Here is a 23,137-nt window from a genome sequence, read left to right on the forward strand (position 1 = left end):
TCGTCGACAAACATGATTTAATGTTCAATTATTGACAAGAACAGGGCATGGCTTATAAAGGCAAGGCAAGACCAAGTTCCAAATTTGATCGTATCAACAATCTAAATTTGACATTGTACGACAGAGTCGACACCCAACTTAAGATGGATGGTCCATCCATGTGCAACTAATTGGTAGATATAGCACCTTTTTTTGACTAATCGAATAGAGAGGGTAAACATCTTTCACTCTCACATTTAATTCAGCCTTTAATTTAATTGGTATAATGTGGTTGGTTGTTATAGGTTTGTTTTGAAAAATAGGTTTAAACACAAATTTAATTAACATATGACCGTTTCATGTAAATGATGATATTTTCTTAGGTTAAATCAAAGTTCATTTCTCATCATAAATGCTAATTTCATAATAACTTCCAAAATATTCATAGTATCACAACTTCAAACTTTGGAATATCTCATTTGTTTCACAACAAGTGTGCGTGGAGTTATTCGTAGTATGAAAATGGTTTTGATTTTTTTTTGTGATCACATTGTCTGACACGAGATTTTATGTGGTTTTATTTTATATGTTAGGTGGAGAGAATAAAGTAAGAGAAATAGAATAAAGTAGAGATAAAAGTGGTTTCTATTTCTAGCAGTGAGTCATCTAGCGTGTGACAAACTAAAAAAAAGTGAGTTATCTTCGGTGGGATGGATGAAGTATTACATTTGTGGGCAGGGATGGAACTAGAAAAACAAATTAGCCGGTCCTGAAAATTTATATATAATATATATTATTAAAATAATAATATTATTAAAAAAATTAATGTATATAATATATAATCCGATTTATTGTTTTATTCAATTTTTTAAAATCAAACCAAACTAAAAAGAAAAATATGCAATTAATTTAGAAGAACTAATATTTTATTTGAAATCCAAACGTAAGTGATCATGGATATAGAGAAATACTTCATCTATCTTTTAAAAATAAAAACTAAATTCTAATTTAGTAGTATATATTTTAAATTTATGCACTTTTGATTTGAAAAAAATTCATCAATAATGAGGTAAGATTATTATTCACTAAAAAAAATTTCAATTACTTTTTCTTTCTCTATATTATTTTATCAATTGTGTATTAGAAGTCATGCCCTTTTAAAAATTCTTATAAAAAATTAACTCAAATAATATATTAGTATCAAAGTAAATCTATGAACATAGAATCGAAACTAATTTAGTAGTTGTAATTTAGTTATTTATCTTTAAATTTAATTTTATTTCTTTAATATACTCAAAAGCAACTTAAATCATAAAATCTACTCCTATATAATTGATGATTAGATCGATGGAGATTGTGATGGAGATTGTGTGCAAACTAATTATAGTGTTGTCTTGACTTTTATCTATGAAGTTATTAAGGTGAGGAGATTGAAATATGAGTAATGCTATGCGGCCATAATGTGGCGAGCCACACAATGACATTTTTGTAAATAATTATAAAAGTCAATGCAATAAATTAATATTAATAGTTAGTGCTAAGATAATTTTACTTAATTACCCTTTTCTCATAAGTTTTGGAAAATCAATTAAACATTTTGTTTTTCATCTTTTATGTGTATTTCTTTTCTCTTTAGTGTCATTTATTTTTATGTTTTTCTTTGATTTTACATTGTGGTGTTTTTAATACTTGAAACGTATTATATTCTGATTTGTGAAGTAATTATACATACTAAGCAATTAAAATAATAACATATAAAATAATAAATAAAATTTAAAAAAAAAAGAAAATAGAAGAAGATCAAAGAAACGAAAAGGATTTACTTGGAGTATTCAAAGTTCAATTTTTCCAAAATACTATTTAATGAGTTAGTTTGTTATTTGTGCACAAGGGTATATTAGTCTTAGACAAATTGATACTTTTAAGATGAACTAATTTCAAGTAAACTAGCCTTCAATGTACTATTTTTTACTATTTTTTTTTTTATTTTTATGGTCAGCCACAATATGGCCATTTAGCATCACTCTTGAAATATAGTGTGTTATATATACTTCTTTAAGAATTAAAATTTGGACAATATGGTGACAAGTGTCCACCCTTGCTTAAAATTGAAAATAAGTAAAAACGGTAAATTAAAAGAAGAGAACAAAATTGATGAAAAAGAATTTCTCATCGGCTGCTTGGCATGTGGGGTTTAATTATTTAAACTTGGGTTTAGGATTAAATAAATATAAGAATGGTTAAGGCTCAATAGAATAATAATTGAAGCCCATTTACTATAATATTCTTCCCCAAATTTTCTGGGCAGCGCAAACTGTGAATTAATATTTTGGATTCAGTGCCGGGGCGCCGACCGGGAGGGTGACCAATGGTGGGAGGGTTCTGGGAGCGGCCAAGCCCCCGCTTATTTTGGATTCAGTGTCGGGGCGCTGACCGGGAGGGTGACCAATGGTGGGAGGGTTCTGGGAGCGGCTAAGCCTCCGCTCAAGCGGTGACTTGGCCGCTGCTATACAAAATGTTTCACATTTGTTTAATATTGGTACAGATAGTTTAAAGATTACATAAATAATGTAAAAAAATTCCCATTTTAGTACATTATGTTATTCACTAATTCTTTGTTTATGTGAAGTAATACAACATTTTTATTACTGTTTCAAGTTGTTAGAAGAAGTTTATTAATATTTTATATCAATGCAAAAAATTTCATCATTGTTTTATGTTTTATACACCATGTAGGTAAAAAGTTAACATGTTCAAATTCATATGACGGAATGTATTAAATTAAAACATGAATAAATTTTTTTGTATGATATATATGGAAACTTCAAACATTTTTTTGTATGATATATATGAGTGTGATCAATTGCAACTTTTTAAGTTGCTAACTCTACAACTCATCAACACAGTGTATTAAAAATATCAACACGTTGACATATTGTTGACATTTCAATATATTGTGTTGAGATTATGTGTTGACATTTTAATGTTACTGTGTTGACATTTTTAATACACTCCGTTGATGAGTTAACAGAGTTAACCACTTAAAAAATTTAGCAATATAACGCAACCCTGAATAATATAGTTACTTTATATGAATGATATAGTTACACGTGGATATAAGTTCAAAAGTACACATGTTAATAATTAGGTGAGCCAGTAGTGGCTGAAATATAACGAAAGCATTATGCAACGGCTTAAAAAGGGACAACCTATATTCGAATTGCACAATCACTATTATTAAACAAAACCAAATCTCTCACTCTCCCTCTCTCTCTAAGTTGCATTTACATACATCATTGCAGTCTTCTCAAATGGTACGTCGAAATTTGTCTCTTCTCCTCTATCGTCTCTTTGATTTTCATATGCGATACAAGGTGTGTGTATGTGTATTCTTATTTCTTTGATTTGTATTTGATACTCCCTCAGTCCCATAATAAATGGCATAGTCGGAGAATGACACGGGGTTTTAGGAGATATTGTTTTGTGTGTTAGATGAAGAGAGAAAATAATATATTTATATTAATGTGAAAGAGAACTTTTTTCAAGAAATGAAATGTGACCTCTTTTATAGAACAAACTAAAAAGGAAAGAAGGAAAGTGTGACATCTATTATGAGACGGATGAAGTACTACTCTCCAAGGTTGATTTTCGAATCATGCAAAGAAAAAGGGTCAAAATTTTAGTTTCCAAATCTCATTAATCAGTGGATTTATAGATGACTAAGCTGGTAATGTTAATGGCTTGACTAAAATTTGAGCCGTTTCCCGGAAAGTAATCTAGCGATTGAGTACGTTGAAAACCTCTTCAGTGACTTCAGTTTAAACACACGTGGAAAATGAATATATAAGATCTAATCTAACCTATTGCGAAAATGACATTTTTTCGAAAAAACTTGAAAACACTTTATTACGTTAAAAATAATATTGTCTCCAATCATTAAAAAGACTAGTTTTTTCATTTTGAATCATCACTTAAAATTAGATTAGTTCTAAACAAAGAAATTTTTAAACAACTAAACACTACGGATAATATGAAACCCACAATCCACTAACAGTATTTACATTAACTTTTGGCCATTTCTCCTATTTTATAGACTGCACATTAAAGCAAGTTATATTAACTTTTGGCCATTTGTCCTATTTTATCAACTGCACGTTAAAGCACTTTGAAAAAATAGGATCAAATTTTTGCTTTTCCATATGTTTTTCCACTATCCCGAATCTACATCCCACGTAAATAATGAGAAAAAAAATTTATTGAATTATTTCTCCCAGTTTTATTGTATAATCAATTGTTTTTCCATGTCTTTGAGTTCCGATTAATCAATTTTACTATATTTACTCCATATTAAAACATATATTTTCGAAAATAATCGAAGTTTCATGGCCAAAAACAGGGAAAAAATGAGAGTTTGAAAAGAAAAGGCGGAGTAGTTCTAACTGCACCGTTACCGCTTGAGGGCAACGAATCCGACTCCGACTACAGAACTCCCAACATCATCCAACGGATTCTCAGCCTTCTTGCTGCCGTTAAGCCCGGCTCTGATCTCACGCGCCTCCGTGTAACATTTTTCTCTGCATTATAAGTATATAGATATATACTGCCTCCGTCCACCATTTAAAAAATTGTTTGACCTTGTGAAGAAAAGTTAAGAGAGAAAGAGAGTGTAATGTGAGGCCCATTTAAAGTATTAGTTATTTAAAAAATTGTTTGACTTTGTGAAGAAAAGTTAAGAGAGAAAGAGAGTGTAATGTGAGGCTCATTTAAAATATTAGTTTTATATTGGATTATAAAGGTAAAAAGTTGGTGGAATGTGGGGTACGCATACTAAAAGTGAAATAAAGTAATGGTTCTATATATCATGGATGACCTAAAATGACAAAATGGTTCTTTAAATATTGGACAGAAGGAGTATATCACATAGTAACTCTGAATCTTTGACCAATTAGTTAAAACGTTTTATCAACTGAGTTATTGTGTTCGGGAATTGAATATTGCAGCTTCCGCCGCAGTTCAATATTCCGAAATCACAGCTGCAAGTGTATGGAGAGTCGGTGTATTGCGTGAGCTCCGACTTGTTGAGCAAGTGTAGCAAGGAAGAGACGCCACTCGGCAGAATGGTGTGCGTCGTGGCGTGGTACGTCTCCATGTATCGGCCGTTGCCCTTCGGCGTCGCGCCTTACAACCCGGTTCTCGGGGAGACGCACCACGTCTCCGTCGGATCACTCAATTTGCTCGTAGAGCAGGTAACTGCAAATTCAACAACATTTAATTCTTTCGTTTTCATATATTTGTCTCATAATTAACGCTACTCAACGGATAGCACTTCGCAAGTAAAACTTTCACTTAATTTAATTTGTGCAAAGCTGATAGTTATTTTCAAAATAAAAGTAATTTGAAGCTCATATATTTGATAATTCAGAACAACGTAGGAGCAGGGACGGAACTAGAAAACTAATTAGCCGGTGCTGAAATTTCATATATAATAAATAATATTATTAAAATATTTAAAATTATATATTAATATTAAAAAAATAATTTATAATATAATAATTCAATTTTTAAAAATCTAACCAAACTAAAAAAGATAAGTATGCAATCAAATTTAGAAGAACTAATATTTTATTTGAAATCCAAAAGTAAATGATCATGGATGTAGAGAAATACTTCATCTATCATTTAAAAATAAAAACTAAATTCTATTTAGTATGTCTTTTGAAATTATGCACTTTTGATATTAATTTTTTTTATTTCTAATGACGTAAGACATATTACTAAACAAAATTTCAATTATTTTATCTTTCTCTCTTATTTTATCAACTGTTTAAAACTCATGTCATTTTAAACAAAAATTATTGTTAAAGGATGGAGAGAGAGTAAAAAATTAACTTAAATAATGTATTAGAATCAAAACTAATTTAGGTGTTGGGAATTTAGTTATTTATCTTTAAATTTGATTTTGTTTCTTTAATATAATAAAAAATAACTAAAATTATAAAATCTATGTAATTGATGATTAGATCGACAGAGAATGTAAGCAAATTGCAAACTAATTATAGTGTTGTACTTGAATTTTATCTATGAAATATTAAGGTGAGGAGATTGAAATTATAGTGTGGGCAAACTTATACTCAGAATTAGAATTTTGATAGTATGGTGACCAGTGTTCACCCTTACTTAAAAATTGAAAATAAAATGGGAAGTAAAAAAAGTAAATTAAAAGAACAGAGAAAAATTGATGAAAAAAATTTCTCATCGGCTGCCTGGCATGTGGGGTTTAATTATTTAATCTTGAACTTATTTTATTATAGTATTAACATTCAATAGAAAATACTACTCCCTTCGTCCCACTTCAGGAGTCCTAGTTTACCATTTTTGGGTGTCCCACTTTAGGTGTCCAGGTTAGAATATTCCATAAATGATGTTAGGCCTCACATTCCACTAACCTTTTTCCACTCACATTTTATTATAAAACTAATATAAAAAAGTATGACTCACATTCCACTATCTTTTTCACCAACTTTCCTTTACATTTCTTAAAATCCATGCCGAAACTCAACTGGGACTCCTAAAGTGGGACGAAGGGAGTAATAAATACTAAAGGTTAAGGCCCAATAGAATATTAATTGAAGGCCATTTACTATCATCTTCTTCCCTAATATTCTGGGCGGTGCAACAAAACTGTAAATATTTTGGTTCGGTGCCGGAGCGCTGACGTGGAGGATGACTAATGGTGGGAGGGGTCGGGACCGGCCAAGCCCCCACTCGAGCGGTGGCTTGGCTACTGGTATCTCCGTACCTGAGTAGGAGAATTACCAATGTTTTAAAAATAAGACCGATAAGCTTACCGGTGAGGCAACTGGTTCACGATTCAAATGATTCGACTAGTTGAACCACTGGTCGAACCGGTATACTATTATAAATATATATACTTAAATATATACTAATATATAAAATGTATATTAAATATAGTGAATGATAAATGTAATTAATAATTTATCGCAAAAACACACATTATGTATACTTATATAAAAATATATTATAAACAAAGAATAGTAAAATATAATAAATATTAAATTTATACTAATATTTTTCATAACAAAGCATAATTTAAATATACTACAATTTTGTTGATATTTTATATTAAAAATAAATAAAGTTTACTTTCTTTTAAAAAATGTTTTATTTGAAGCAATATAATATATATAGAGTATATATATATATATATATATATATAAACATTAATATTCAATATTATAAACATTAATATTCAATATTAAACCTTATGTATAATTGATTATATATAAATATAAATAAAATTTAGTCAATGATAAAGTAAAAATAAAATTTAGTGGATGATAAATATTGTTATGCATATAATGTAATTAATATTATTTATTAAATTTATAATTAAATATGAAGTATAAGTTAGTTTAAATAAAAATTATAATGTTTATATATAAATTTAGTTAATGTTCATACCATTTCACTCAAAGCATTGTGGTGGAGTGGTAGAGGTCTTGGGTTCAGGCCTTATTGACTACAAATATTTAAGCATTTTTGAGAAAACCGGTATTCGGTGCGCGTTTTAACCGGTCCAACCAGCCGGTTTAACTGGTTCAAGGTGGCTCAACATAATGGTGTTTTAAAGGAGCAAACCGGACCGGACTACTTATCCGTCCAACCGGTCGGTCTAGTCCAGATTTTTAAAACACTGAGTATTACTCATTTCATCCAACTAAAAGACGATTTTTGTCATTTTGGTCCGTTCAATTAAAATATATTCTTCTATTTTTGTTAATTTTTTCTTTTAAATAAGGCGGGCCTTATTTTCTACAAACTATACTCCAATTTTTTTTATTTCTCTCATATTTTACTAATTATGCATTAAAACATGAGATTTCAAAAAGGTCTATTTTATGGGACAAAAGAGAACTTTGTAACAAAGCAAGAATTAAGTGATGTGTATTTACGCGTAATTACCATTAATTTTGATAATTACACTAAAAAATACTTCATATGTCCAGCAATAAAGTCCCATTATTTTATAGGTTTGAGTTTTAAAAAATTATTTAACTTTGAAAAAAATAGTGGAATACGAGTTCATACTTTTATAGATTAATTTATAAATAAATGTGAGTGACATGCGTTAGTGGAATGTAAGATCCACTTGTTAAAAATTAATAAAAGTGAAATAAAATATTTATTGACATACGGATGAAAAAGTAAAACTGTGACATTTAATGGTGATGAAGGGAATAATTTTGATTTCACTCCCCACGCTTCCTAAAACAATGAATGCAGAGTTTGGTTTTTAAATGAGTCTTGAAAGCCTAATATGTTAAAGTTATACCAAGGTTTCACATCATCCACCAGTGTCTGCGCTTCACGCCCGTGATGACAAGCACAACATTGAAATGATATGGTGCCAATCTCCCATACCAAAATTTTGTGGTAAACTAACTAAACCTCTCACACTAGGAAAATCCCAACACACTATTAAACACAAATTTGAATTATTGAAAATGTAACATCGCAGGCAGTTGCATTGAGACAGAAGTGGTTGGAAAACGGCATCTAAAGCTGCTCGACAAACACGAAACATACACCATGAACTCTCCCAAACTAGTCATAAGATTCTTGCCTTTTTCGAGCGTCGAATGGATAGGAAATGTAACAATCCGATGCCAAGAAACTGACCTCGAAGCACAACTTTGTTACAGAGGAAACTCGTTTTGGCCACGACCCTCGTTACATAGGTCGATTAAGGGAAAGATCGTTAGATCATCGACTTCACACATCATATATGAGATCGATGGCCATTGGGACAGGTAAATTGATTTCATTTACTGTATGTAAAATTTGCTTCAATCATGATTTTGTACTTAACTTTTAAATTTAATCTGATTCTACACCAAATATTCAAACTCAATGAATTTTTAGGGGTCATGTCATCATTAAATTGGGGCATAATCCAACTCGCTAGCGAAATCAGATGAGATTGAAAGTTTAGTTAATGTTTAAGTTGATGCGTGAATCAAAATTTGATCAAAGTTCAGTAATTTACGATTCTACAAAATTTTTCGATGTTTAGAAGCGTAATGGGGAAGAATGTCGCCACGGGGCAGCAAACAACTATCTACAATGCTAAAGAAGCACTATCAGAGTTGAAAACTCCTGTTGTCATGGATCCAGAGGTAAACTTTACTCCTCCGTCCCTCATTATGTATCTCAATTTTCTATTTTGGTCTGTCCCATATTAATTGTCCCACTTCATTTTTACCTCTTTTAATAGTTGATCATATATTCTAGTAACGCATTCTCACTCACATATTATTATAAAACTAATATATAAAAGCAGAACTCATATTCCACTGACTTTTTCAATCCACTTTCTATTATACTTCTTAAAATCTGTGCCGGGTCAAAGTGGGACATATATTGAGAGACAGAGGGAGTAGTACAACTTGGAATTTAAGTTCTAAACAAAAATATGGTATTTGAGTGTGTAAATGCAGGCGGTTTGTAGAAGTGAGTCGAGTTTAGTATGGAGTGAAGTGAGCAGAGCCATACTCGAGAAGAAATGGGATAAAGCGAGAGAATGCAAGAGTGAGATTGAGGAGAAACAGAGAGAGATTTCAAGAGAGAGACAACTCAAAGAGGAAGAGTGGCTTCCTAAGTATTTTAGGTTGTTCCACAGCCAGGAAAGTGGATGGGATTGCATACCAGAAAACAACAGTGTTGCCCCTGCTCCAATTGTTGTTAATCATTAATATTTAAAACTCTCATTCTCGTTCTACATCGATTTAGTAATGATCCTTTCTTGAATAATCTTCTCCCTTGATGTATTTTAAAGGATGTGTGTCTCAGTTCTATGTGATGATAGATCTCTTAAATTGATGATGGATATTTTTATTTCAAGTGTGAAAGATCGATGTGATTCTGAACAAATTAATATATTCTTGGATAATCATACATACAATGAAGAATATATTTGATTCAATTAAGCAATAGTTGAGTGACACACATTTCTACAAATAATCTCACCTGTAAATGAAAAATATCTTTCATTCAATGATGCAATAGTTGACTTTTGTTTAACAAATTTATTTAGAACATGTTTGTGCACTATAATGTGATTTTACAATTGGGTGATATTTGATGTACATGTTTTTCATACATTAGAGTGAGATTAGTAAAGAACAAAAATGAATTTAGAATTAATGAAACACAATCGATCTTAATGTAACATTTCCACGTTTTCAAAACATCGACTGTGTGAGTCTTCGTAGTCAACTTAAAAATTGGAGTCCACCACGGCCAAAATGACATTTTAGGATAAAAAATGACTTATTTTGACAATCTTTACGAATATTCTAATAAGTTAAAATGGACCATTCCACCAATTTTTAATCTTACATACCGTTATGAATTCATGAAACACAAAATTTATAGAGGTAGTATTGAAGTAAAAAAACTGATTTCTATATTTGTATTTACTTGGTTACAATTTCCCATTAGTCATTACGTATTTAGCCGTGCCACCTTTGTTTTTATAGAACATCTTTTTAGGTCAACGAACTTTATATTCAATTTGGATGGTAATTGAATTAAATAGTAGTAAAAAAACTATTGGACTCTAGGTCTTTGAGGCAAGATGAGTGTCAAATGAATTGTCCAAATTGCCCTTGAAGGCCCTGAGGGCATTTTCGTCCGGAAAAAGTTCAAAATACCACAAATGATATTAACTTGTAGTTGACAGACCTAAAATAATATTTTCAAAGTTCACGAACCTAAAATGATACTTTGGCAAAGTTCGTAAACCTAAAAAGATGTTCTACGACCTCGATTTCTTGTTCAGCGGCTGAATCTGATCGCTGCATTTCGGTTGTGATTTGGTGTTTAGGGCAATGGAGGCGAGCTTCCTGACAATGGGGGCGAGCTCCACTGGCGACACGTTCGACTGGAACAGCGTCGCAGGCAGCAGAAAGTAGACGAGGCAAGCCTCCATCTTGAGAGGAGTGGCCGCCGCCGCAAGGAGCTCGGCCTGAGTGAAGAGGAAGTCTTTGGGTTGGTTTCCGGTGAGTTCGGCGACGGTGATTGGGTAGTTGATCTCTTCCACGGAGCCGTTGAGGCGGACTATCCTTATGGATTTGAATTTTGGTGGGGATGGCTTTGGAATTGGCACTATGCAAGACAATGAGCACCCTATTTTTCTCGATGAAAATGCATGTGATGCTAATGAATATATACAAAAATTTCTATACTTGATAGTCTAGTCCACTCTTTGTCTAATTCTATACGTTTTGTATGATGGGAAATGATATAATTTGGCAATCCCTAATACCACTCAAGTCTAAAATAATAATAAAGAAAATAGAAGAGCTAATGTTTTTAGTGTTAAAAATACTTGAATGCTCTTAGTTTTTTGTTAATTGAAATTAAGAATTAATTAAAAACAAAAAATAAGTAACTCGCACGGTCAAAATAAAACCTATTGTTTGGAGGGTTCACACTTCTAATCATTAATAAGAAGGGGCAAAAATGTGTTCTTGTGGGGGTTGTATTAATGATAAAGCGATAAATATTAAAGATTAATGGTTTTAAGGTTCGAGTCTATCTTGAGCATTCATAAATTTTTGTTCATTTATCTAAGATAGGGGCAAAAATTTCAAAGAATAGTATTTTTCTATACTCATTTACTAGTAGGATATAATTTAATTTTTGGTTATTTGTACATTTTTGAGGTGGATAATTTTTTGAGGCGGGAGGAAAAAGAAATTGGGTGTACCCCATCACCTCATTATCACTCAAATTTATGATAGAATGGAATATTGATGTGATACTATTTTCCTATACTTTTTTATCCTAAAAAACAGATATTGGTATTAAATTACTGATCAAGTTGATGGTAGCAAGTGCTAGGAGACTAAGTTAATTGTTAAAGGTATTTGAGAGGTTGGACACGAGCCACTGGTTAAGCTTTCACTAATTAAATTGATTCTCAATTAAATTCAAACTCAAAGTAAATATAATCGGCAACTATAGTAGAATAATATTAAATGTCCTTCCAATCCTAAATCAAGATCAATCCAGGGTTTCCACTTTTAACTTAATTATTTCTCGTGTTTAAATCAAGATGTAGATACTCATTAATTATCTAAATATGTTATTTAACTTTTAATTAATTAATTAATATTTTTTTCTAAGAGTGGTCTAGTTTAGAAATTTTATTTGTTATTTGTGATATAAATTCTATCTGACCGGTTTTCTGAATAACAAAACTTCTTTCTGAACACCTCTTAAAGATATTATCAAACTGTACTTATCTGACACACGATTTAATGTAATAACAATCCCAAGATATAAGGATTATTGGGTTACGAATTCCATAGCTTTTGATGCTTCAAAGTATTGAATAATCTGCTCAATAATATATCAACAATGATTAAGAAACAATAATCATTGAGAAATAGCCAAGAAAGAATTAGTTTACTGTAAGATACATTACATGATATACCACACCAGCTCATTTATTTCCTTAGGTAAGGAAATTTCCGGACTGAAACTGCAACATTTTGCTATAGATTGCAAAAGCCTATCTAGGATGTAAAGAACAATTTCTCTTCTGCAATACTAATTGTTTCATGACCTACTATGACGAACATGTCCACGAAGAATCTACTACACAAAGAAAAATTAGACTTACTTGATTCTTATACATTTAAATGCAAGTAAAAATCTTATAATTGCAAGTAAAAATCTTATAAATGCAATAGCTAAAACATGGATAAAGAGTTTTTACATGTACAAGCACTCGGAAGATGTTTTGCAATATACTTAACTCTAACCAGAGTTGTCGAGCACAAATTATAGAACCACCAGATTTGTTTATTGAGTAAAGAAAATGATTTCACTAAGACGGTTCACTTCTTTTGCCTAAATATATTTTTGTTGACTAATCAACAATTTTTTTCCAAAAATTGTACAGTGATATCTGTAGTTTGGCATCGTCCCAGACATAAATACAGGATACACATCTTACCGAAAATGGTGGACAATAGTTGTATCTATTTGGTTTGCGTTAGTGATTACTCGTGTTGATTTCTTAACATATATGTTGGTCTGCTTTTTCAGGTCTCTTTTGTGGTTTGTTTTGGCCTCCTTTCTAATGACTCAAGTCGTGGGATCCCCTCAATTACTTTTCTGGTGTTTGTCTTGTTATGATTGTTGATGCCTACTCAGGGCACGCTTTATTTGTTTTGGTTGTGGACTATTGGGCTCGCCTATTCTATAGGTGTGACCATTGCCTTCCTAATTAAAAAACTACTACTAAAATATGAGAAAAATTTAAATTCACATATTTTGTTATCATATTTAGTTATTGATTTATATTTTCAATCCTTGAACAGCCCAATAGTACTATTCTTTAGGGAATATAACATTTCATTATTCACTGATGAAGATACTCATTTCATTTCTATCTTGATTCCATAGATTAGATTACGAATATTTCCCCTAATATTTCATTCTTAATCTTTTCTATCTTCATTGGACTAGATTAGAATAGGCATAATCTTTCATTATTCAGTCTATGTTGTACCAAACATATAAGATTGTGATTAGATTAGAGCATCCACGATATGAATAGTCCAGCCACATCATCAGCCCTAAAAATCCTCCTGCCACATCATCAAGACAAGCAAATAGCCCAACCATAGCTCAGCCATAGCCTAGCCACATCACTCAAAATTATATAAAACAAATAATTAACAATCACACAACATACGGAATTAAATATACGACACAGATACGGGAAAATTTAATAATACTATTAAAATTTTAAAAAGTACATTAATTAAAAAAATTACAATAAAATAAAAAAAGTACATTAATTAAAAAAATTCACTCCTCGTCTCCGTCGTCGCCGCCTCCGTCGCCATCGTCGCCGCCGCCTCCACTCAAATCGTCACGCATGCTCATGAGCAATGCGTGAAGAAAACTCTTCTCCTCGGGGTCCGTCGCCGCCCGTCATTCGGCTAACGTCTTGACCATCTGAGCGCGCGTTTGTTGACGCGCGAAGAATTTGAGATCCTCTGTGGACTGGCCAAGGGGGGATGCCGACTGGACCTCCTGGGAACCCCCGGCGACCCCCCTCACCTCCCGTCGCGCCCAGCCGGGCGAGGTCGGCGAGCGAACGAACGAGGGGTGGGGATCACCTGGGCCGTCTCGGGGAGGTCGTGGGAACTACCACTGCTGCCGCTGAAATCACCGGTGTAGTTCAGTCGTTGCTTCTTCGGCCAGCCAGAGTCGACACCTGGTCGAAACATCTCGGATTCGTTCAGCACCACAAAGCAGTTCCAGTAGGTGAAATCCTTATACATCCCGGGCTAGGGGAAGACTTTCTCCGCTATCCTCCTGCAGTCATCCTCCGTTTGGCCACTGCTCTGCATGCGGAGGGCGTTGGTGTACAAGCCCGAAAATCGGGAGACCGCAGCCCTGATTCGGTCCCACGCCTTCCGGCAATCCTCCCCGATGCGTGGCCTCCCCTCCGGGCAAAGTGTCTTGTAGGCTACTGCTATTTTAGCCTACAAGTTGACGATCCTCAGATTGTTCGAAGTGAGGGGATCATTGCAAACACTCACCCATGCCTTGGACAGCGCGACGTTCTCCGCATCCGTCCACCTCCTCCGTACCGAGCAGTCTTCCTCACCCGGCTGCGACGACTCGCCGACCCTCTTCCCCTTGCCCTTCTTCTTTGGGGCGACACGACCCCGCACTGCTCCCCCCGTTTGAACGGGAGTATCCGGAACTTCGAGAATATCAAACCTCAACTCCTCTAAGGAAAAAGTCTCAAAATGCGTGAACTGCGCCTCCGTTGGGGTCGATGTGTGCGAAGAAGCAGTCGAAAAATCAAAACTGGGGCGATAGACGTTTTCCTCCCCCGGCGTCCCCTGCGTCGCCGGTACCCCTCCTGTCGGGGGCTGCATCGCCGTCCCCCCCCCCCCCCCCCCCCCCCCCCCCCCCGACATCATCTGCATCCTGGGCACCCCCCCGCATCATCTGCATACCGGGTTGCATCCCCGGTACCCCCTGCCACGCCGACATACTCCCCCGGCTGCCATCCTAGGCATCATCCCCTGCCACGGGTACATGTTGTAGTACCCTGGCATCGGACCCCATCCACCTCCCACGGGTACCGGGGGAGTTTGAGACCCGCTCGTCACTGGAGTACCTTTGTTGTTGTTCTCCATTTCGCGTTGTTGCTCTTGTACAGAAATTAAGATAGAGAGAAAACTCGTTAAAACAAGTGGTGCGAATGAAAATGACGTGCAAAGCGCGTATATATAGTGTTTTGAAAATTAAAAAAAAAATCCGCTGGGCGATGCGCTCGGCGATCCGGACCCTGCAATGGCGCCGAGCGGATCGCCGAGCGCCCGTATATCGCCTAGCGCTAGGCGATTTTTTTTTCGGAAAACCGCTAGGCGGTTGCAATGGTTCGCCGAGCGCACCGCCTAGCACCATGGCTCGGCTAGGCGGTGCGCTAGGCGCCATTGTGGATGCTCTTAAGCATGACTTTTCATTATTTTGATTGTATGGTGTACCAATAACTAAGATAGTGCGTGAAGAGCGTGTCAGCAGTGTAGTTGAATGAGTCGTGCGGGGTCAAGACAGCAACACATATCCATTTCTAGATATGATTTACGGCCCAAAAATGAAGGCACACACTTCACTTTAATCAACATGGACATGTTTGACAGAGTCCAATGTCCAATTAAATTCTAGTAGTAGGTTATTAAAAGGTATCTTCTTGAAAAGAATCTATGTTACTTGGATTATACTCCCTACATTCCATAGTAATAGAATCATTTTGCCATTTTAGTACATTCCATATTAATAGAATTATTTCTCTTTTTAGTAAAAGTCAACACATTTTTCCACACCTATTTTACTCTCTCTAGTTTTTTCTCTCTTCATCTCTATACCTTTTCCATTTTCCACTTTATTTTCCTTTCACTTAACTCACCTAACACAATTTTTCTTAATCTCCGTGCCAAAAAGAAATGCCTCCATTACTATGGAACGGAGGGAGTAGTAATTACTTACACATGTTTTGGAAAATATATTTATCAGATTTTTTACTTTTATGTTTTTCCTTGCACCAGATGCACCAGACATTTGTCGGAATCAAATTTCTATTTATAATTGTTTAGGAGGGTTATATATATGATTAATAGGTTTATAATTGAGTCATTGAGATTGAATAAAGTTTATTTAGTTAATTAATAATTAGGACGAACGGCAATAAAGTTTAATTTAGAGTTAATTCGGAATGCACACAAATGTCTTTCATTAGTTAATCACGAAATAATATAATCACTAAACCCCGTCACCTGCTGGGAGACTTTCGGCCTTAATCCACAAGCCCGATCTAGCAGGATTAGCCGGATTCCGCCGGGTTCGGTACACATGTGATTAAACCAAGAAAAAATAATATAATCACTAGTGGTACAATACATAATTACTAATTACTACAAAATAAATTAGAAACAAATTGTTGGCTGCTGATTGTTTAGAAACAAATTGTTGGCTGCTGATTGTATGGTGTCCTAACTTGTTTATTACGCCGAGCACAAAGTGCCAATTTGGAAGACCTTGACTTGGAAAACAAAAACAAAGAATCTTTCAAACCTCTATTTTAAATTTTCTTGGATATCAATTCTATATATTGTTAGCTAAATATGTACTGCAACTATATGAAAAAATTTGTTAGTATGAGATCCACTATTAATTGTGGAATTGGTTACAAATTTTTCAGAGTTAGATTGGTCTAATTTCGGGGATGTCTCAAACTGATAAAATTAATTAATTTTTTTAGGATGGAGGGAGTAATATAAGTAATCAGAAATATAATACTCCTTTCGTCTGCGAATAGAAGTCTCATTTCTTTTTGGCACGAATTTTAAGAAAAGTGGATAAAAGAAAGTTAATGGAATATGGACCTCACTTATATATTAGTTTTAAATGATACTATATGAATGGAATGAGTTGGTGGAAGGTGGAAACTTTTACCTTTTAAAGAAATAATGAACTGTGATTCTTATTCGCGGACGGACCAGAATGGCAAAGCGGGACTCCTACTCACGGATGGAGGAAGTAAAAAATAAAAATATGAATTGTTTACCTAATTTAATAGGGATAACTACCTTAAAAGTCACCAACTTTGCCCGAATTCCGGTTTTTTCCACGACCTTTAAAATTGGCGTATAAAGTCACCAACTTTGCATTTAGTCGCCGATTTCCCATGATGGTTTTTCCGGCGAAAGAGTGAGCTGACATGCCGTTTTTAATTGACGTGGCGTCTCGTGGCGGCTGACATGGTCAAGCATTATTGACTGTGCAATAAAAAATAATTTCAAAATAAAAATTACAAAACAAAAAAAACCCACCACACCCCCAATTCGCCCCCAATTTGCCTTAACCTAATCGACAATTGGCTTACCCTAATCGACCAACCTAATCGACGAGCGAGCAGCGACGACGACGACGGCCTAATCGACGAGCGACGACGACGACGACCTAATCGACGACAACGACGAGTCCATTGGCTTATCTGCAACGGCGACGGACGGGCGACGAGCTGCGCGTAAGGCTTCCTCAACATGAAGATGTGGCCGGGTTTCTGGCCAGACAAGCCGAATCCGAACAAACTTTTTCTGCTTCAGATTTACCATGGGGGGATTTCATTCCTGATGGGAGGATTTATGAGAAATACATAGGTGGGGAAATGTGGGAAGGTATTGGGTTTGAACCAGATAGATTCGGTTAATTCAACCTAGTCGATGAACTGAACAAACTAGGGTTTGATAGCTGGGATAGACTATGCTTCAAGAGAATATGGGGAATGGAGTTTGTTAACATTAGGGTGATGCAGAAGTGATGTTAATGCTGAAGTTTCTGACCACAGTGAAGCATCAAATATGTGATGTGTATATTGTGGGTGGGAAGAAGGGTGGCCTAGAGCACATTGATGAAGATCAATCCGTGGGTGGGGGGACACTATGGGTGATGAAGCTGTAAGGCGTTGAGTGGTTGAGTTTGAGTCAGTGAAAATGAGTAATGTTGAGTCTGTGAATAAGAGTATGTGTACCACAAGGCGTAGAAAGGAAACAACTTCAGAGGCTGGCAAGTTGAAGTCAGTTTCTACTAAAGATGTTGTGGAGAAGAGTGTTGAAAATAGTGTTAAGAAGCGTTTGTTCCAGTCTAGTATGAAGTCTGTGGTTGAAAGTGTGAATGAGAGGGTGGGGGATAGGAATTCTGATGCTAATGATGTTGGAAAGAGTGTGGGTGAGGATGTGGGAGGTAGGGATTATATAGCTAAAGATGTGGGTAAGAGTGTTGTTGAGGATGAGGCATATAGGAATTCTGATGCTGATGTTTTGGGGGATGATGTGGGAGGTAAGGATAATGATGCTGAGGATTTGGGTGATGATGTGGGAGCTCTAAATGAATCTGTGGGAATGAGAGATAGAATTGATGAGAGTGTAGGGGATAAGGCTGATCACAGTATGGGAGTGGGTATGGGAAATGATAGTGAGGAGGATGGGAGTTATATACCATCTTCTGAAGATGAGGAAACTGATGATGACATGGATGCTGAGGAGTTAGTGTCCGAGGATGAGGAATACACATAGGGAAGGAAGAGAGCAAAAGACAATAAGAAGAAAGAGTTTGTTGTCACTGATGACATCTTCTATGGCCTAGTCAGTGGAGGGAAGAAAAGTGACTATGTGTATGAGGATGAGAATTCTGAGGAAGGTGATTTCTCCCAGGATGAAGGGAGAAGAAGGATGGAAAGGCATTCTAAAGTGATGTATGATCCACGGTGTGATCATAAGAATCTGAAATTGTGTATTGGGATGGGATTTATTGATGGTTTTCAAGCAAGGGATGCTCTGACAGACCATGCAGTTGAGAATGGTTGGGAGATACACTTTAAAAGGGCAAGTAGGAATGCATTTGAGGCAGCTTGCAAGAGTCCTTGCAAATGGTTCTGTTCTGGGAGTATAGTGAAGATAAATGGTACCGTTGTTATAAAGAAACTCGAACCGGATCACACATGTCCAAGGGCTATGAGAAACAAGATTGTGACCTCTAATTGGATTGCCAGAAAATATCTACATGTGTTTAGAATTAGACCGGAGTTCAGTTGCAAGGAATTGGGTAAGGATTTGATGCAGCGGTTTACATTTGATGCAACCAAGTAGAGGTTATACCATTCTAAGAGAAAGGCAATTGAGATGGTGAGGGGAACAGTGGAAGCTCACTATGTAAAGCTGATGAGCTATATGCTTGAGTTGGGCAAGGCTGACAGAGAAGGAAGATTTGAACTACATGTAGATGTAGGTGCTGTGTTCAAGTCTTTGTACATTGGTTTCAGTGGGCTATGGAAGGGTTTCAAGGAGGGTTGTAGGCCAGTGATTGGTCTAGATGGTGCTTTCCTTAAGACATACCTAGGTGGTATATTGCTGACAACTGTAGGAACTGATGGAATCAACCAAATGTATCTCATAGCTTGGGCAGTGGTGGAAACTGAGAATGAGGTTTGCTGGACTTGGTTCATAAAAATACTTGTTGAAGAGTTGAGCTTGGATGAAGGAGTGAGAATTACCATAATCAGTGACCAACAAAAGGTATTTGTTAGTTGTTGCCTACTTTCTCATGTTGTATAATTTGTTATTTGTTGTCTACTTTGTCATGTTGACATTTAAAATGTTGTTTGCTAGGGACTTGAGAATGCAGTTCAGAGTCTACTTCCCTTAGCTAAGCATAGAAACTGTGCAAGGCATATATATGCAAACTGGAAAAAGACACACAAAGGTCCACTTTTGAAGCAGCTTTTCTGGAAGCTGGTTAGAAGTACGTACATGGAAGAGTATGCCATTACATGCAGAGAGCTAGAGAAGGAAGATGGACAGGCTTATGCAGATTTAATGGATAAGAACCCCAGCAGATTCCGTAAGGCTTTTCTAACACCTGGCAATTGCTCTGATGCAATTTTAAACAATGTTTGTGAATGTTTCAATGCTTATATTCTGGATGCAAGGAGTAAGCATATGTTAGGCATGCTAGATGAAATGAGAACCATACTCATGGAGAGACTATATAGAAAGAGTGTAGAAATGGAGAGTGGTGGAATCAATTCAACTGTGTGTCCAAAAGTGAGGAGAAAAATTGAGGCCATGGTTTATAAAAGTAGAAACTGTATCACTATTCATGCAGTTGGGGGAAAATTTGAAGTAAGCCATTTTGAAGATAGGTTTGTAGTGACTCCTTCCCTAAGGCAATGTGGGTGTAGGAAATGGGATTTAACAGGCATCCCTTGTCTTCATGCCTGCGCTGCTATCCATTTCCTCAAACATAATGTTGATGATTATGTCCATGACTACTTCTCATTGAGCAAATACAAGTTGGCATATGGATATGGGTTGCCAGCATTGAATGGAGAGAAGCTCTGGCCTCAGGCTGAGGGGTACCCGGTTGTACCTCCACCTGTGAAGAAATTGCCCGGCAAGCTGAAGAAGGTTAGAAGGAGGGATCCATTCGAGAAAGATCCAGTCAGGCCCAACAGAATGAAGAAGATATGTGTGACGAAAACCTTTAAGTTCCGGTTTTGATGATGAAAATCTGCAACAACACGTTAGAGTGCTTCAACTTCAGCGGTTTTGGAACAGACACTCTGGTCAAGCGCATCCTGCTTAGCAACTCTATCTCTCAATGCTTGTTGCACGTTGTCCCTATCCATCTTCGATTTTTTAAAGAAGTACTCTTGATTCGGTGACAACGATGGATCAATCCAACGAAAGAACTTGCAATCGTCCTCCTTCCAGACCTGGCAACGGTAGAAGCGTCGTCCGGGGTTGGTATCCATATTTGATGTCACCACATCAGCTTCAAGGCCATGCTCACAGACCACTGCCTCAAACCTCGGCCAAGTCATTCTGCTCGAATTCTGGGAAGACGTGGACATCCTACACCAAAACCACAATCACCCTGAACTATTACCACAATTGAACATTCAAACCACAGTCATGAACCCTAAATACCAATTGCCAAATGCACATTCGAAATAGCCCAGTCCAACTGATAAGGCCTATTTCATGCATCGGTTTAGGGGTAAAATGTATGATACTTGATCAGTTTATCGCGCAAAGCAAGTGTTAATTGTGCAGGAATGCCGCTTGACCAAGGCAACAAGGCCAAGCTGATCAAGTTGGTACAAAAGGCAAAAAAGGACAAAAATCGGGGGGAATGATCAAGGGCATCAAGCAGTTAGGCAGGGACCACTGTGTTCTAGAAGAAGGACACGTGAGGCAAATGAGCTGGATGATGATCATCATTCTGTTATTAAGGACGATGTTCTAGAAGGGGACACGTGCTGAAACGCAAGACGCAAGGACGGAGTTGAGTCATCATTCTGTTATTGAGGAGCGACGTCATTCTAGAAGGAAGGCACGTATCAATCGATGAGATGCTCGATCATAGCGTGAGCGAATATCCTCTTCCGAGATCGTTATCCAACTGGAGGTCATTGCGGCGAACTTATAAATAAAGGATGTGCCACCATAATGAGAATCTTCTTTGGAGAATAATCATCTTTTTAGCATCTCCTTTTTCAGTTTCTTCTTTTATTTTCCTTTTTTTGTTCTATTTTAGTTCTGAGTTTAGTTTCTAGTTCCGAAGGTAGCGTAGTAAAAGAAATAGTTAGAGAGAGAGCGACCAAAGGGAGCGCGATAGAATACTCAATGTCTGTTCGGCACCGTCCTAAGTTTCCAACCGAGAACTCTTCGGCTTTACTCGCTTTCTTATTTTCTGAAGTTGATAGCTTAGTTTAATTCCGTAGTTAAAGAATGGATCTTTTTGTATTCCGCATGTTCACCGCACTGTTCTGAGCTATAAAAGTCGAAGTTGTTTTGTTTTCGTCAACTTGTTTACTATTCCAGTTCAGTTTCGCTTTTAAGTCTTCGATTAATTGTCTGAATCTTTATTATGTTGAATGGCAAAGTGTTTGTGTTTTTCGTAGCATGCCTAGGTAGTTAAGATCTTATTTCTGCATGTTGCTTACTTGATCCATTAAATTGTGTCAGCATGATGAGTAACTTGATCAAGTAGATAGTTTACATTTTGCCTAGCGTAAATCCAATAGCTTAGAAACTCTCAAACTAAAGCGTGGCTGTAACATCCCAAAAATTTGCGATGTTTATTTAATAAATTGATTTGAAATTTCAATTATGAAACTTTTGTTTCTATGCGATTAAGTGAATTATGTGAAATAATTGTCGTGGGTGATGTGGAATGAAGTGGTTGATATTTTTATATTTTCTAATGTGGGGAAATAGTTTAATAGGATCATGCATATATTTTTCCGAGCCAATTCATTGGAATTTTCGGCCCTTCCTAATTTTTGGAAATAGTATTACATTTCTTGGATTTAATTAATTGTTTTGGGATATTTATCCAAATAAAATCCAAACCAAATTATCCCTAATTTGTACAACATGGAATCCGAACTCTAACCTATTCTTTTGGAGTTTTCGAAAAATCCCCTATTTAATAGGAGGATGAATTATTTTTCCTTGATTTAATTGATGCCTTATTGATTCCCTTCTTTTTAATTAAATCCAATTAAATCATGTCACATTTTATTTCTTCACCCAAATTAAATTAAGAGTTGAATTATTCCTTGTGGCTAATTAAGCCAATTTTCACCCCCCCTATTTTGTAGATGAGATTATAATTGTTACCTAATTTATGGGAGTCTTTTCCTATAAAGAAACTACCAAATTTAAATCCTATTCTATTTAATTGAGAATTTAAATAATTTTCTTGTGCACACTCCTTGAATTTTCAGCCCCCTCATTATTTTTCCTACTTGGAGATTTAATTTATTTTGTCTCCTTGTTTATGGAATATTCATTATTTTATTTCCTAAATTGTGGATCTATTTCTCTCCAAGTAAATACCAAATAATTCCTTGTTAATTCCCAGCCATAAATTTCGAAAGTTATGCCTTCTTTTTAATTGTGAGATTTTAATTATTGGCCTCTATTTTATTCCTCCACATTAATTAATTTTGTGGGATTAAACAGAGGACTAT

General features: G+C 35.5%; 2 protein-coding genes across 2 annotated transcripts; both read left to right on the forward strand.

Moving 5' to 3' along the window:
* Nucleotides 1-3,170: 3,170 nt before the first annotated feature.
* LOC121778410 (oxysterol-binding protein-related protein 4C-like) lies at nt 3,171-9,900 on the forward strand. The gene is made up of 7 exons (XM_042175761.1): nt 3,171-3,293; nt 4,376-4,540; nt 4,980-5,225; nt 8,337-8,433; nt 8,519-8,810; nt 9,074-9,176; nt 9,498-9,900. Exons 1-7 carry the CDS (start codon nt 3,291-3,293, stop codon nt 9,750-9,752), a joined length of 1,161 nt encoding a protein of 386 aa, XP_042031695.1. The 5' UTR covers nt 3,171-3,290; the 3' UTR covers nt 9,753-9,900.
* Nucleotides 9,901-19,280: 9,380 nt separating this feature from the next.
* On the forward strand, nt 19,281-20,657 carry LOC121779059. The gene is made up of 2 exons (XM_042176408.1): nt 19,281-19,673; nt 19,767-20,657. Exons 1-2 carry the CDS (start codon nt 19,281-19,283, stop codon nt 20,655-20,657), a joined length of 1,284 nt encoding a protein of 427 aa, XP_042032342.1.
* The last annotated feature ends 2,480 nt before the right edge of the window (nt 20,658-23,137 follow it).

This window comes from Salvia splendens, chromosome 19 (assembly GCF_004379255.2).
Source record: "Salvia splendens isolate huo1 chromosome 19, SspV2, whole genome shotgun sequence".
NCBI lineage: Eukaryota > Viridiplantae > Streptophyta > Magnoliopsida > Lamiales > Lamiaceae > Salvia > Salvia splendens.

Coding starts and splice junctions, on each gene's coding strand:
- LOC121778410 (XM_042175761.1), top strand. Junction 5,226..8,336: donor TCAATTTGCTCGTAGAGCAG/GTAACTGCAAAT, acceptor AGTTATACCAAG/GTTTCACATCATCCACCAGT. Junction 8,434..8,518: donor TCCCATACCAAAATTTTGTG/GTAAACTAACTA, acceptor GTAACATCGCAG/GCAGTTGCATTGAGACAGAA.
- LOC121779059 (XM_042176408.1), top strand. CDS start 19,281: ATGGTGAGGGGAACAGTGGAAGCTCACTATGTAAAGCTGATGAGCTAT. Junction 19,674..19,766: donor TAATCAGTGACCAACAAAAG/GTATTTGTTAGT, acceptor GTTGTTTGCTAG/GGACTTGAGAATGCAGTTCA.